Source organism: Centrocercus urophasianus, unplaced genomic scaffold (assembly GCF_019232065.1).
Source record: "Centrocercus urophasianus isolate 14NV4802_14NV808 unplaced genomic scaffold, USGS_Curo_1.0 seq_28, whole genome shotgun sequence".
Lineage (NCBI taxonomy): Eukaryota > Metazoa > Chordata > Aves > Galliformes > Phasianidae > Centrocercus > Centrocercus urophasianus.
The window spans coordinates 3181103-3197186 of record NW_024884844.1 but is presented as its reverse complement, the minus strand read 5'-3'; the positions used below and the strand labels follow the sequence as shown (position 1 = coordinate 3197186).

Sequence of the window (16084 nt, the reverse complement as noted above, 5' to 3'; positions counted from 1 at the left end):
TAGGTGGGGAGTTTCACTGCTGCCGGTGCTATGGAACCTCGCGTAACTGTGAAGAAGTGGAGAGGAAAAAAAACATTGCAGCAGATAGAAAGCCAAGGGCGTGAGCCCAAGTGAGCAGCAGGACTGCGGCTCTGAAGCTCACAGAGGCTCTGGACTAAACTCTGTTCTGGGAGCTGAGAACAGACAAAAGCCGTCGCCCTCCCCTTTCCCTCCCTAAGACTTCACTCCCGGCCGCGCTCCGGCCACAACCACGCACCGCCCGCCCCGAGCCACCACCAGGCCGCGCCCGTCGGGCCGAATCCCCCGCACCGCGCCGCAGCCGCGCAGGCTCGAGCCGGGCCGCGCCTCCCGCCCGGGCCGCGGCTCCGGAGGTGAGAGGGAGGTGGGGCGGGGGCGGAGGGGACCGCAGGGGGCTCCCGGCCGGGCGGGCGGGCACCAGCCGGGGCTCCCCTCCCGCTGCGGGGCCGGGGCCTGGGGGCTGAGGGACGGCAGACCCCTGGGCGTGCTCCAGGGGAGGCAGAGCGGGCCGGCCGGCCGGGATTCGCTCCCGAGTGAAAGCGGGGCGGTGATGCTGCGGTTTTGTTTTTGTTTTGTGCCCAAATCCAGATGACGCGGTGAGGGGCGGTGCCCAGAGGGGATGCGAGAACGGGCCCGGCGGCGAGGGCAGCGATGCTCAGCAAACACCTCAGTGCACACGGCCATCACCCAGAAGGTACGAAACGAAAGGTTAAGTGCGAGAGGAAGGAAGCGGCTTCCATCACAGGAGGCCTGCAGCGGGGCCGGCTCTGCACTCCCTTCCACTCTGGGACATTCCCCATACATCCCTGCTTTGGCACATTCACTTTTCCACGCTCAAAGAGCGTAAAGTGACAAAATGCCTTCCACCCAGCAGAAGACAAAGAAATGCACCCATCCAAATCTCAGGCCAGAGTCTGTCTGGCCTGGGATGAATGCTGGACCGCAGTACCCGGGAATGGGATTTCTCAGAAAGCCAGGAGCCAGGCAAAAATGGACCCTGTCATTCTGAGTCTGAATATGAAAACAGCTTGCAAAACATTTTTTCAGGCTTTGTAACAAAAGAGTTGGTCTTTCTTTTGCTCTGGTATCTAGGCTACATTGTGCATGCTCACGCCTATCACTGGTTTTATTCACATGAGTAATTCCATTTGAATTTGGACCGAGGACTTGCATGTGTAAAGTTACTCATATGCTTTCTGTCTTCTTTATATATTGAAATTATGTGGGTTTGTACTTCTTCCATTTCCTGGTGCAGCCCAGTAGCTGTTGGCATCAAGGTTATTGTGAAGCAGCAAAGCCATTCTGACTTTGCGTGCCTGACGCCTTTTCTTTCCTCGCCAAACTACAACTGACTACTCCTTTGTGTGTGATCTATTCCAGCTACGCAATCATATCTTGTTTTTATGCAACCATCTTTCATGTGAGTGCTTAAATTATTTTCTCTGTAAAAGATCCTTTTTGTACTGACAGTCTTACCAGTTGTGCCATCTGATTCTTTTTCAACAAAGAAGTCATGATGTCTTTTATGAATTCTACTACAATGTATCATCTAAATTCATTGCAATTCTACCATCATATCTGAATGTTTTAATATTTGCCAGCTGGAATATTTTATTATTCTCATTGTCAAACGCCTTCTCTTTCTGCTTTCTTCAAGCTACAGCTTCTGCAGTTCTGGCAGCCTTGTATATTGTCTCTGTCCCATTGTTCTGTGCTAGTCTTAAGGGCAAAATGTTTCTGGGACAGGAAAAGCACATTGTCTGTCTTCCAGAAAGTATGGTGTTATATTGAGTTCATAACCAAGTGTAACCTTTGATGTTTCTTTTCCTCCATCAGAGACTATAAACAATAAGCAAGTAAAATTATGTGCATACATTTTATTACTAAAATTAACACTTTTTAACTGATGTACCCTCAGCTGTGCATTATATACCATAATACTGTAATTCATGCCCGAGGATAGCAGGCAGACAGTGCAGCCACCAACTCATCTCAACTGCATCTTTTCTTACTAACCTAGAACATTTTGTTGTTCAGTGCAAGTAGAGTCGCCCAGAGGAGATAAATTACCTGGAAGTTGTTTTAATGGCATTTCACGAGTTGTCAAGAAGACACATTCAGTTACACCTGAGTACAGATGTATTACATTGAACCTCCAGGCATCTACCTACTCTATCTTGAAGGAATCCAGCTAGTAAAGTTCTTGTGAAATCCCCACAAGACGCCTTCTAGGAATGCTGAAAGCTGCTGTTTCTGAGTGGTTGGGTGATGACCTGTGCTTTGGAATGGCCTTCTTGCACTGGTGAGAGTACAAGTTGTTTCCAAGGAAAGGGTAAAAGGCCAAATCCCTATTTGTCTGCACTTTGCGGTGGGAGTTTCATCTGTGTGGATGAAAGGAACTGTGTGAGAACCAGGAGCTGTCTTTTCTCCCTGTGCCTTATCTAGAACATGAAGAATTACCTGTTTGTCTCAGCTGATGTCCAAAGGATCATCTTTTTGGTGTGACACTTTACAGTCAGGCCATCTATCCTGGGTACATAGTCAGACCACAAGACAGAACGAGCACTTGCCGTCGCTGCGGATGGAGTGAGCAGCATGACCTTAAATAAAAATCAAAAAAGATAAGACTTCTAAAATTAGCATGCCTTCTAGGTCCAGAAGTAAATAAAACCCATATACACTCACATTTATTACCAGCATAAACTTTTGATCAGGGTTGATTGGGAAATTTATATTTCCATTAAGTGCCAAAACTGTTTCACTTACTGATGCCTGTTTCTGCTACTTTGGGAAGCTCTTTCCCAAAAACTTAACTCAAAAATTGGTTTGCAGTCAAGTGGTTAATTGCAGTTGTGGGAAAACAGATTTAATGGCTTACCTGGGGAGACCTACCACTCAAAATTATATAGTCTTTTTTTTTTCATTTATAAAAACAAATCAGATTCTAATTTACTAAGGAAAATAAACAGAAAATAAGGAGAAATATATGTATTTATGTTTCATCTGTACCAGAAGACTTATTTCAATGGAGTGAAAAAGGTGATTTCTTCTATAAACAAAGATGTAACAATTCCAGAAATATTTTAGTGAATTATTTTTTCCAGATACCACTCCTTCCACAATATTTGGGAAATAGATGAAACATTTACTGCATTATCCCAAACTGAGTTGTGATGGCTTTATTAAAAAATAGGCAATATACTTAGCACACATAAAATATATTAATATTTTTATAAAGGTATTATAAATATATTTATACTGCTTTATTTTACATTATTATATGTGAAGGACTTAAGGACTTGTTTTATAATAGGCAGTAGTGCTACACGCTAATGAAGACAACAGATTTCTTCTGGAAAAAAATACAGAAAGAAGATAACAATAAGGTCAGTTAACAAAAGAAAAACACCACAAAAAAAAAAGAAAGAAAGAAAGAAAAAAAGATAATAAATCTGCAGTGCTGAGCTTTAACATGACTGGGATCTGAGTTAAAGGAAGACGACGGCTTACCCGCAGCGCTCCAGAAGCAGGCAGGCAGCCGCTGTTCTCAGGGACAGATACTGCAGTCTCATCTGCTCTGCAGTAAGGGTGCGTTGCCCTCGGTGCTCCAGGTACACTCCAGGAATAGTAGCTGTGTGCCAGAGAACAGAAGAGATGTTATATACAAGTGCTAATTACATGTGGCTGCTTTGGAGTAGTCGCTTCATTCAGAATACCTCTTCACTACAGAACGCATTCGGGAGCGCTGAAATGTGACAGTGATAAGAAAGTCACCCTGAATTCACTTGTACAAATTCACATAAGAGCTATTTAACATGAAAGCCCTTCAGATGTTCTGTAAATTTTCAGGTCTGTGCAGTCAGCTTTACGAGGAGTACAGGGATGGTACTGTTTGAGCCCAAAGTGCCGGCCTTCCTCCCTGCATCAGAGCAGAGCCGTGCGTCCTGCCGTATCTCCGTGTCTCACAGTACCCTGTCCTTCAGCTGCCAGCTTCCACCTCCTTCCCTGCACCCTGGCTCCTCCGGCTGCACGCTCGGTCACACAGGATCTGCACATTTACAGCACAAAGCAAGGCACTCAGAATTCTAACTAATATGGGAATATTACAGTTATTCTGTACTCCCAGAACAACCCCGCGCTTGTTGGAATGCTGAAATCCTGAAGCTGAGCATCTCTGAGAATTAGTTTCTGTATTATTTCTATTTTATTTTTAACCCAGAGACAGTTCCTAACTACTTCAATTTAGGAAATAACAAAACAGCAAACCTTGAGTTACTGAGAGTTAGCACACATGTTAAAGCAGTGGCAGTACGTGTGATGTGCTGAAAAAAAAACACAAACCCTTCGTTCTAAGCTATTTCAAACAAACAAAACAAGTGGTTTTGTTCAAAACAGGCTTTCATAACTTCCTTACAATTTTTTGCTCCAAGATTTTTCTTATTCGTGCAGTCGTGTTGGAGCAGCTGTTAGAATAAGGCCAGGACGAAAGCAAAGGGTTGACGATAAGTAGAATCAGAAAGACCTGCTCAAATTAATTGTTTTTGAAGAGCACTGAAGCATCCAGAAGAAAATAACGTACTGTGCACAGAAAGGTGCTGAGGGCTGAGCCATTAACAACAGCAGAAATTCCTTTTTTCCCCCAATGAGTGATTCCATTTCTCAGTGTGTTCCAAAAGGCTCGATTCTCTTAAATCTGAAACTTTTCTGTCTATTGAAAACAGATGGAAATGAACGGGGGGACCCAGGTAGAAGAAGAGCTTTAATGAGCGTGTATTTAAGAAATACTTCAATAAACCATTCGTCTGAGAAACCACATCTAATAGAAATATAAATAATTATCTAATGAGCATATAGACTACATTTCCTGGAGTCATTTCTGTCTTTCCACATTTCCTGAATTATTTTCATTATGAAGCAGTAATGTGGCACCATTAATTGATGAGCGCTCTGTGCTGTAGTTACTGTGCTAATTGCAGCTCTCGAGGTCCTCGTCTCCACCGTCTGACAATCGGGATTGATTGCAGGGGGGTTATTTTTAGTGGGAAACGGCAGAAGAGTTTGGAGAGCAGCAGCCATTTCTTGTGCGTTACAGCTGGCTTGGGAAAAGTTGCACAGAAATGTCCCGAGTTGTCTTTTTGGGTTGGATTTTTGTTGTTGTTGTTTTAAATCCTGCTGAATTTAGAGCTTCCTATTGGATAATTAATCTTGCTTTCACAAAGTTGAAGCAGAGAGTATAGCTCATGGCATTGGTTGCAGAAGAAGCGCAGATTTCCTCTGGAAGCAGGACTTGTAATGGGGGCAGACGGTGAACTTTATGAGTCTGGCTCTTTACAAAGGCAATCTAGGAGTCAAGTTTATAATTAAAGATACCATCGATGATTCGAGCTGGCTAACTTATCCAAATTGTGGAATGAAGCAGTTTGTTCATTGATGTGTTCAGTGATTGAGGGTCTGCCTCCACGTGCTCTATGCCCACGCTCAGCAGGTGAGAATGGCAGGAGACCCCTAAAGCCCTTCTGTCCTGCATCCTGCTCGCCCGCCCTACATGGAGCTCAGCCAAGGTTGGCAAACACGTGGATTGCAGTTTGTTGCTGATCTACTGTATGAAATCAGGAGCATCTTCTGTGGATGTTTATATAAGGGGAGTCAAGGTTTGTGTAGGAAGAATAATAGTGAGAAATATTTAGGAAGAGGAATAACCAGTTTTAACTGGGAACAAATAAAAGTCAAGGGGACAAACCCTTTTTACCTTTGTTAAGTATTAATAGCAGATAATAACCTATCACCTTTTTCTTTCCTATTAAATTGTATCAGAAGTAGCAGTAACGCATCAGCAAACTTACAGTGCTTTACCACTGAGGTGTCTTTGTCCCCATTTCTCTGTGGAAGTAGCTGAAAAACAGAGTAACTGGGTATGGCTGCACAGGTTTGGTCGAGTCAGAGAGGAGCTGTATTTCATGGCTTCAGTCTTTTTCCTTTTCAGTGGCATGCCACAAAGCATTATGGACTTAGGCACATATAATGCATCATTGATTCACAACTGCTAGTTTGCCTGGGGAAAAAAATAAAGAGACACACATCATTGTAAATGCTGCCAATCTTGTCTTCTTTCAGACAAAATGCTAAAAGAAAAAAAAAAAATTAATGTCATAAAATGAATTTAGCTCAGTTTGAATAGCTCGCCTTAACAGAATGGCTGCAAGGGATTGTCTTGCAATGAATCTATTCCAGTCTTACAAATGGTAAATCTCAGAGCAAAACCTTACAATAAATGAAACAAAATTAGATAGGATTAGATGCATTCCTCATTAATATGCTGTAGCTATTTTCCATTGCTTGTTTTACCGTAATCTTTCTTTTTCCTCTGATCACATACAGCCTGTCCTGCAGGGATCGGTGCTGTAAGCAATTCCTGGGCACCCTCCTGTCATTGACACTGGGATTGTGAAGTGCAAATTACATCAGCAGTGAAAATACAGTTTTTGCAAATGGAATAGTTAGTTCCTGAAGCTTCTCACTTGTAGCACGCTGTCTAATTTTAGCATTGCGATTTCAGGAGTCAAATAACAGTTCAGACAGGGGCTTTATAAAGTACAGACAGCTGAAACTTGCTACAGGTATCTCTGAGGAGCAGTCAGTGGCATCAGAGGGATGCTGGGCTGTAGGAAAACTGAAGGACCTGGGATAATATGCGTGCTGCTGAAAGCGCTCCCCTGCACTGCCTGGGGACAGCTGAGCTCTGTCACCAGCTCAGCACACCCTGATGGAGTCAATCCCATTTTAAGGAGGCAGCTCAGCAGGTACCACGCCGGCCTCATCCACCAGCACAAGAGGCTGCTGCTGTTTTAACCGTGAGCTTGCATTTGACAAAGGACTCAGCTGAGAGAGGCACAACTAACATTGCCAGGATCAATTCTCAAAAACTTCAGGCTTTGGAAAACAAGGGGACCTTTGAGCATATGAGAAAGCATTTAAAGAAGGGATATGCATTTGTGCTCCTTTGTGTAAGTACCTCCTGAAACAAGGTGTTCATGGGATCAGAGATCAGAGGCAGAAGACTGAAAACTCTTGGAAACAAAACGCTCCCATAAGAAGGGAAGTAGAAGGCCAAAAGAAAGTTTAAATTACCGTTTGCAGGAAACCGTACCCAGGTGTGGTTTCTGATCAGACAAGAAGCATTTCTGCTTTTTTGCCATTTCCTGGTGAATTAACCTGGAAAACAAGCTGTAATTCAAGGCCTTTCCCCAGAGAGGAGAGCCTTTGAGCGCCGCACGGCGGCCATGCTCAGCACACCCACAATCTGAAGACCCAGCACCCCAAGCACCTGCTTACACCTCTGCTCCTGACATGCCAGTGTGCTGCTCTCCCACAGGAAACTCTCCATTGTGACTTCTGTATGCAGGAAGGCTGTGGGTAGCAGAGGCAATAACGTTTCTCTGTGGATGTAAATGGATTTATTGCTGTACATCTGGGGCAAATTTGGTATGCTGTCTTTTCATTATTATTATTATTAGAAATAATTGGGCTAAGTAGCTTTAGGTTCATTATGTTTCCCTTGCAACTAGTCTAAAATCAAAAGAATGGATTGCTGCACATTCATTACACTGAGCTTAGAGTTTATGCACAGGGCTGCTATGCACAGGGTGTGTCTGTACCAACAGATCCTTACCTGTCCTTTTCCAGTCCTGGATCCCAGAGGGGAATCCAGCTCTCATTGAAATTGGGAGTCCCTGTAATCTCACTTGGTGATGTCACCGACACAAATCCCAGAATTTGACCTAGTGTTGATCTGTAATGCTTCATGGGAAAATGTACTTTAAAACACTGGGCATTGCAAATTTTGAAGGGGCTGAGAGATGAGCTGTAGTCCTGGTGTTCCCATCTTCACAGAGCACAGTGACATCTTGTGGCAAATTAAGGGATAGTGCCTTCTTTTTTCTTTCCAGATAGATCCTAATTTCAGCTGTTTCAGGGATGAAAGTCTAAGAAAATTCTGGACAAGTGGTAACGAATTACTTTTAGCTGTGTGTTTGCCCTTTCCCAATTTTGTTTCAAGTACAGCTTACCTGGAACTCACAGAGGAAACAGACAGAAACTTGGTTTCTATCTGCTGCGGGTGCAGGACATTGTAGTTTGTGGCTTCTGCTCACCAGCATGCTTTGGAAAACAGCTCCAAGAACACGGCTGTCCCAGGCTAGCTGACATAAGGCTCTGAATCAGCACTGCACATGCTTTTCTCTGGTTATTACAGACAGCAAAAATGGTCAGGTTGTGATTGATGGGAATGAAAAGAAAATGTTGGAATCTTTTATCATAAAGCAGAAGTTATTTTTCCCTCCTGTCATCTTTTATTTTTATATCTAGTTTTTTTTAATTTATATATATATATATATATATTTGTCTTTTTACAGACCGAGGAGGGTCTAACCCCTGCCTGTGATGCTGTGGACCCTCCCCTGGCACTCTGTGCAGTTGATACTTGGATAGGATCCTACTTGTCAGCATGAAAGGAAAAGCTGCACACTGCGACTGGAAATGTTTAGCCCAGAGGAAGGCCTCTCCCTGCGATCGATACAAACACGCCTGTGCTGTCTGCAGAGGATTTGTTTACCTCTATGGAGGGCGGAACACCACCAGTCTCAGAGATTTTTGGCGGTACAATATAGGTAAGTTTGCCCCTTCGCTTACTGGTCAAAATAAGAGAGAAAAATGCATCTGGTCATCCTGAAACAGGGGACACTCCAGAGCTGACAGCTTCCCTGGTTAGTGTTTCTCCATCAAAATAATGTTGTACCTCAAGCAGCTACCTAAGCTTTGTAAATGTTTTCAGAGATCAAAGGATGCATGAACTACGTTATGATCATTGGGCAAACGGTGGGATTGTTCCTGGTGTAGGTGTCCCAGAAAGCTTGGATTTGAGCTCTTTTGTTTGGCCAGAAATACTGATTCATTTACAACGTCCCATTTCTAGCTAAGGATGTGACAGAGATTTATTGAATCTTTAACATGGGAATAGTTTATTCATGGAAGAGTGCACAAGAGGAGTGCGTGAATACAATACCTTGTAAGACTGCATTAGTAATGCACCATCAAATATGACATTTTCTGAGATTTAATGTATAGTGTTTCCTGTTCAATTGTTGTTAGTAGATAAAACTCAGAACTGCGTTCATGGAATAGCTGGGTTCATGGAATAGCTACCTGCATAGCATTAAAATAACAACCAAACTGCCATTCCACATACGTTTGCTATATGGAAAAATGTACTTAATTGTAGAATTGTGGGGGAGGTGCCTCAGTCTTCTGAACTAACAGGGGAGAGATGACCCAAGGCTTTATTTTAAGATGGCCTGCATCAGAGCAGTAGTTTTTCACTCTTCTTAATAGCAAAGCAGGAAAATGAGGAGATGCTTCTTAACCTTCACGCCTCATTGACCCTGGGTGTGCAGCCACATCCAAAGCTGATCCTTTCACCTTTTTCTTTTTGTCTAAATGTTGCGTTCACCACTGTCCTAACCTGAGCTCTGGTTTATAGCGAGGAATGAATGGGAGCTGCTGGACTGCTCAGGAGATGGACCAGAAGAACTGGAAGAACATTCAATGGTGGCTTACGAGGTAGTAAAGGACAATTTACATTCTCCATATCCTAACATTTATTTTCCTAATGTACAGTAAAATAAAATGCCATCTATTATTATATACTGGAATATTAGACCTCTGTGTCAGTGCCATTCTGGATGTAGCTGTACAGTGTTCTGGACTGTTTCCGTATCAAGTCCCAGCATTTCAGCTTAGCAGCCATGTGCAGCTCCCTGATTTCCTCACTTAACACTCAGTACATAATAGTAATACCAAATACAGACCTTGGCAGCACATTCTTTGACTTAGCTGTACAGTTGTAACAGTTGCTCTGAATTCATTTGCATGATAAGCAACAGCATGAAAACATTCATTTAGGAACTTGCATAGAAAAGGAACGGGGGAGTGAAGGCAAACAAGAATTACAGCTTTACTTGTGAAGGGGAATCAGAATTTAGGGTATCAGGAGCTGCAGTGCAAGGCAATCCTCCTACAATTACACGTAACCTAGTAGTATTACCTGAGCAATTCCAGGTGTGCATCCCTCACGTTTTCCCACACGACGAGGAAGTGTGTGCTTTTCAAACAGCACCATGTTCAGTGGGGCTTCCTACTGGGGAGGATAAAAACATGGCTAAAAGTTGGTGGCTTACAGTTGCCTCAAGAATTCTTAATAGGTTATCCTAAGCATTACTGTTGATTGTATTTTGATGCTGTCAGCCTTTTCATTTCAAAATTATTTTTGCAATTATTTTCATGCTATGTGCCTACCTATACATGGCAAATGTCTTTCCATTTTGCAGGGCACCCTGTACATTTTTGGTGGAATGGTGGATTCTGCTTTCACGCAAGCAAAAACCCCTCTCTGGATATATGACACAGGTATGATACACAATAGCCAGTCTCTTCCTTAGGGCATTCCAAGGCCATAGGTACTAATAAATGGTAAGAACCAAGCTGCTTTCTGCTGCTTGTAACAAGTCTTCCCTAGTTTTACAAGAAGAAATGTGTGTAAAACTGAGGACATAGTTTTCCTCTGAAATTAGGCTGTTAAGCTTTCAAAGAAATCAGCTCTTCCTTTAATTGCAAGGTTATTAGCATTACTATTTAAGAAAGCATCATGTATTTTCATGCCGCTTTTTTCATTCCTCCTCCCTGCCCCAAATTTTCCATTTGACCTCATTGTGGCCTCTGCTACTTCACTACATAACCTTAAGTCAGCGGGTTTATTTTAACCTCTGTTTTCCAACATGGAAATACCTGCTGCTACAGCAGAGATTCTCGGATAGAAGCTCCTGTGTACCATGCATTTAACAGGAGAAAGATTCTTGTTACTCACGGTACTTAGCAGTGGAAATTGTGAACGAGTTCTGCAGAGGTTTTGTACCTTTTTTTCGTGGTCGTTATTTCAGCATTTCCCTGCAAGTATAGCTTTTAATAACATGGACTTGCTTGTAATTCTTCCTTATTCTTACCAGAAGCTGAATATCTGGTCCCTCTGGTCCTTCAGATCAGTGGTTTTTGACTGTTATCCGAGGACTGTTTTTAAGCGATCTGTGAAAAGGAATGAGAAAAGTAAGGCTGTGGTTGTAAGGTTTACATAATAAATAACAGGAGCCATACTTCCACAGGAAAAAATGGAGATTCTTCAGGTCCAGAAAGCCACAGATTATTTTTTACTTTGAAATTTAGCTTTAGGAAACAGAAAAACCAATATGGCATCTCGGTGCTTTGATAGCAGATAAGGATACAGGAGGACTATCAAACTGTCAGCTCCCCGGCGCTGCTGTGTTAGGGGAAGCAGATTTCCTCATCCTTGTCAGTGGAAAACACCGAGATGAGGTTGACTTGAAAATGAGATTCGTAATTTGAAGCACTGGTGCTGGAGGAGCGTCCCCTTGTGGTCTGTGGTATAAACTGCGCTTTATTAAAACAATCCCCCAGACTCTGCGAGATGGACAGAGGGCCGCGACGTAGCAGCAGAGATGGAGGTAAGGAGCCAGGAAGTGGCGAATGTGTGAATCAAATGCCTGTTGCTTTGTTGATTAAACAGATTGCTTTGAAATATGTTCCCCCAAACAGTTCCAAACTAATCTCTTCAGAGACATGTGGCTGCACTTGCAATAATTAAGGCTTTTTCCTTCTTTACAATTACTGCTCTTAACTTTCTATATAGCACTGAAATTTTAAGCCCTCCACCACTTCTTCTGTTTTTCTAAAATCCTTATAAAGAAAAGCAATTTTAAATGATACATTGCTAGCATGAATGCTTTTAAAACAGGGGTCTGAAAACAGATGGGTGGTCACACTAATACATTTTGAAATGTGAAGTGCTGCAGCATTTTTTATTTCTCTAGTCTGAGCACATTGACTCCTTGAGATACTGCTGCTTTTAAATGAAACCTCAGAGTAAGCATTGAGGTGATGGTCTAATGGATTGGTTTTATATCAGTACGTGTAAAGAATGACCCACGGGGTTGCTTCAGCTGTGTGTTTATCCTGCATTTTCAAAGAATTTTAACACGACCCAAAGCAGTGGTTTTCATTACTTGGAAATATTCCCAAGGCAGATTGATATGACTTTGTCTGTTAACATTTCTTCTTGTTTTATTACTAAACTATTTCAGAGTTTGGCACCTACTAACAGAAAAGGCCACAGTGCAGTAGTGTACCGTGCCAGCATGTACATCTATGGGGGATATGTTGGCATCAGAGGCATTTCACAGGAATTTTGGACGTTCCATTTTGGTAAGTTAGAAGTTTGATACCTTTTGATCCAGTACAATCAGTGAAAAATGATGACTGCTGTGGAATAGCATGGCTTGCTCTGTGAAGAAAATTCCTATCAGCAGTAATGTTGCAAGTTAGATTTGGCTTCTGTTCAGCAGCATTTAATTACAAATTCTGTCAATTAAACTAATCCCCAGCTGAAATGAGTTGGACTGAATTATATTGGAGGAAGTTCTGCCAGTTTTTTGCCAGTATTTGCCAGTTTTATTGCTGAGAAATCAGGGAGGATGGGGATGGTTCTATTCACTACGTTCTTCAAGGTTTACCAAAAACTTCCAGTTGCAGAGACCTTCCATGACTTCAGAATCTTAAGTCTAGAACAGACCACGGAGAGCTAAACCTGGCAGGAGATGGTTCCACTGGCATGTTCATCATCAGTCTGGTGGCTGCAAACCCGACGATTCGCAGAGACTTTCTGAAATGGAAAGCTTTTGTTATCTGGTGGCCATTCGGGAGCTGTGTTGAAATGAATGATGGTTTATCTTATCTTTCATTCCCTCTCAGGAAGAATGAACACAGACATTAATGAAAGAATGGTTTAGCTGATTGATTTTCCCTCTTCTACTGAGGAAATTATCTTTCCATGACAGAGCTAACGGATTACCTAAGCTGTAGAAAAAACTCCTCTGTAAATAAAATCCATGGCATCTGCCATACAGCATCTGATGTTTTCATTATAAGTTTACGCACTTTTTTGGTGTCAGAAATTAAACTGTTAACTTCTACCTTAGTAAGGTTTGAGCAGAACGTCCCCATTCTCCAATAAAGTGGTTACTTTGATACTGAAATAAATCCATTCTCAAATATTAGGATGAAATTGGTAAATTTATGAACTAATGCTCTCCTTTCAGATACAAGGCAATGGCTGTATGTTTCCACCCTATCTCACAACACTGGCCCAGGACCTCGGCACGGTCATTCGGCAGTAGTTTATCGTACAGCCATGTACCTCTATGGAGGGCTGGTGGGGCTGAGTGAACAGAAAGATTTATGGAAATGGGACTTTGGAAACAGCAGCTGGTATAACATCAGAACAAGGTACAGAATATTGTTTGTTACACTACGTTGACACAGAAAGAGAATTAATCTTACCATATGATACCGCATGCAGGCAGAGAGGAAAATGTTTCCCTTTTGGGGAAGATAGGGATTACTCAGATTAAGACCTGGTACCACTGCCATCCCTGAGGCTCCGGTTGGCTTTGCTGGGGAGTTGGCAACACGTTGGTGCAGCTGTCAGCAATACCATTTTGATGCCCCACTGCAGCTGTTCAGTGCTCATTCTCTTGAGTCAAAAGAAAAATAGAGGCTAAAGTCAACGTTAGATTCTTGTTGGTCTCCCCATAATTGCTGTTTTTTCTTGTATTTAGCCAAGGACCTCCTCCAGCAGTAGGTCACGCTTCAGTAGTCTTCAAAGACTCAATGCTGGTTTTTGGTGGAGGGATTTCCAACTCCAGTCCTAATGAAGACCTCTGGAAGTACCATTTCCATACACAGACATGGAAGAAGCTAAGTGGCGTTACAAAGGCAAACTTTTCTCCTAAAACATATCACTGCATGCTAGGAATTGGCGTTGGCTTTCAAACTACCTCAGATTTCACTAACGCATTCTCCAGACACTGGAAGAGTAAGAAGGAGCACCACCAGCTGGTGACCATCCCAAAGCACTCCTACTTCTGCAGCTACTTTCGCCAGCAGCCTGCATACCGAGCGTTCAGCAACGAGGACAGTGGTGCCATTGAAATGAAAACCTTTAGCTTCCCTCTGGAGCCAGTGGGTTTTTGTGCATTTCAAACCACTTCAGAGGTGGAAGCAGACCCAAAGAGAGCAACAAGCATTTTGACAAGGGATGGGTCTGCCCCTCTGTTTCTCTCTTCTGAAAAAGAGACTTTTGCTGCTGCTGCACTTGTGGAACAAGAGGAGGGAACCAACTGTCAGCATGCAGCTGCAGGAGATGAAGTTAGCAGCGATGCCAATGTGCTGCTGCTCATTGGAGGCAAACCTTTGTCCAGCTTCTCTGAAATCTCATTGTGGCAAACGGAGTTTGATAGCTTGTCATCTGTTTGAACGCAAAGCAAAAGAACAAATCCCCGCCAATGTGCTTAGGGGGCAACAAACCAACCAAACAGTGTTTTCAGTTTTCTGTCAGCTCACTGGGAAAAGAACAAAACCTTGTCACACATGTTATGCAGAGATTTTTTTTTACAATGTGAACAAAAACCTCTCTATACATGTAAGCCACAACTGACATAAAAATTACAGTTCCCAGGAGGAGCTTGTTGGAACTTAGCTGCCATTGTTACTTTTCCCTTCTGATCACCTAACATCCTGAAGTCACTGTGGCTGAGGCTGCATTGAAAATCAGATCTGCTGTAACCCCTACTGGCTCCGTAACTGCCATTTGAAATGTTTGCTCATCTTGTGGTGTGCCAAGTAAAAGATACACACCTCTAAAACTGCAGTGTAATCCAGTTTGGGCACGTTACTCTCACGTGTGGCTATGAGGGATCTGATGAATCCTAATGGCTTTTTCTTCAGAGAACCCTCTTTGCACAGTGTGTCCACAACAGCAGACAGCATATTGCATTGAGTATTTGAGCCTTTGCATGGTTTATTTTCTTTGTTTAAAACTTCATGAGCATTCACATTCACCAAGAAAGGTGTTTTTTGGAGAGAGAACATCGTCCAGCATTTCAGGTATTTCTGTGTAAGTTACTGAGGTATCTGCCTTCAAGTTATTGGCCTTCTGGTTGAATCCAGCATCCTCTAGGAAGAAATTATGATGTTTGAAAGAAATATTTAATATTTCCAGTTTTTTTAAAAAGTAGTTCTCAAGAGTTTCATAGGAATTTTAAGTGGAAGTATTTACAGATACTTTCTTCATCTTTTCACAAGTTGCTGTCCCATGAAATCGGTACAAAAATTACAGATGGGTTTACAAAAAGTTATTTAAGGATTACTTGGACCTTCAGTGACCTTTGGAAACTGAATTGTATGCTGCCATATAAGTAAAGCATGCTGCACTTCCCATCAGTGTGTTCTTGTTTTCTGTGCTTTCATGAATTTAAAATATATATTTACACTTTCCAAGCAGCAAAGAACTTGCCTCTTGGAACAAACAGCGCACTCCCACAAGCACCAGCTATCTCACAGCAGTCCTGCAGGCCTTATTGCTGCTCAGGCTTTGGATTTCTTCTCCAGGATCATGAATCACCCACTTGGAGGAGGCACATTTGAGAACTTCCTACAGCGTCCAGGCTGAGCACGTGCAGGGCACTGCAGCCTTCACTCAGCAGCAAGCATTTTTCGCTGGCTGATGTGTCTGTTCTGGCATTATCCAGAGAGCTGCTGTAATATACAGACTTCTATCTAGGATTGATGAGGGAGTACAATTTATCTGGAAAGTGTAACAATAAACCAGAGATTTGCCAAGTGATGAGAAGGTCTTCTGGTACATCCACGTATCCTGGGGATGCACAACAGCCCAGGAAAACGCAATCCAACCTCCACCATTCCTTTCGTGCTCCCCCCAGCCTCCCTTCTGGGAACTTTGGCAGCCCCACAGAGGGTGTAGCATTTACTTGGAGCCAATGCAGGCAGGACACGAGCCAGCTCTAAGGAGAAGGCCTGGCATAGGGAGCAAAAAGCAGCTTGCAGGACGTGCCCATCTCCTCCACGTCCTCCCCTCCCCAGAAGG

At 42.9% G+C, this 16084-nt stretch overlaps 1 protein-coding gene across 1 annotated transcript; it reads left to right on the top strand.

Moving 5' to 3' along the window:
• Nucleotides 1-496: 496 nt before the first annotated feature.
• LOC122164944 (leucine-zipper-like transcriptional regulator 1 homolog) lies at nucleotides 497-15417 on the top strand. Its single transcript, XM_042827437.1, has 8 exons — nucleotides 497-712; nucleotides 8430-8684; nucleotides 9554-9633; nucleotides 10401-10479; nucleotides 11542-11588; nucleotides 12225-12345; nucleotides 13239-13425; nucleotides 13758-15417. Exons 2-8 carry the CDS (start codon nucleotides 8522-8524, stop codon nucleotides 14452-14454), a joined length of 1374 nt encoding a protein of 457 aa, XP_042683371.1. The 5' UTR covers nucleotides 497-712; nucleotides 8430-8521; the 3' UTR covers nucleotides 14455-15417.
• Nucleotides 15418-16084: the final 667 nt, after the last annotated feature.

What these genes read in the sequence shown, in the direction of transcription:
- LOC122164944 (XM_042827437.1), top strand. Translation starts at nt 8,522, where the DNA reads ATGAAAGGAAAAGCTGCACACTGCGACTGGAAATGTTTAGCCCAGAGG. An exon ending in TCTCTGGATATATGACACAG is followed by an intron (nt 10,480 to 11,541) that starts GTATGATACACA and finishes ACAATCCCCCAG; the next exon opens with ACTCTGCGAGATGGACAGAG. An exon ending in ATTTTGGACGTTCCATTTTG is followed by an intron (nt 12,346 to 13,238) that starts GTAAGTTAGAAG and finishes CTCTCCTTTCAG; the next exon opens with ATACAAGGCAATGGCTGTAT.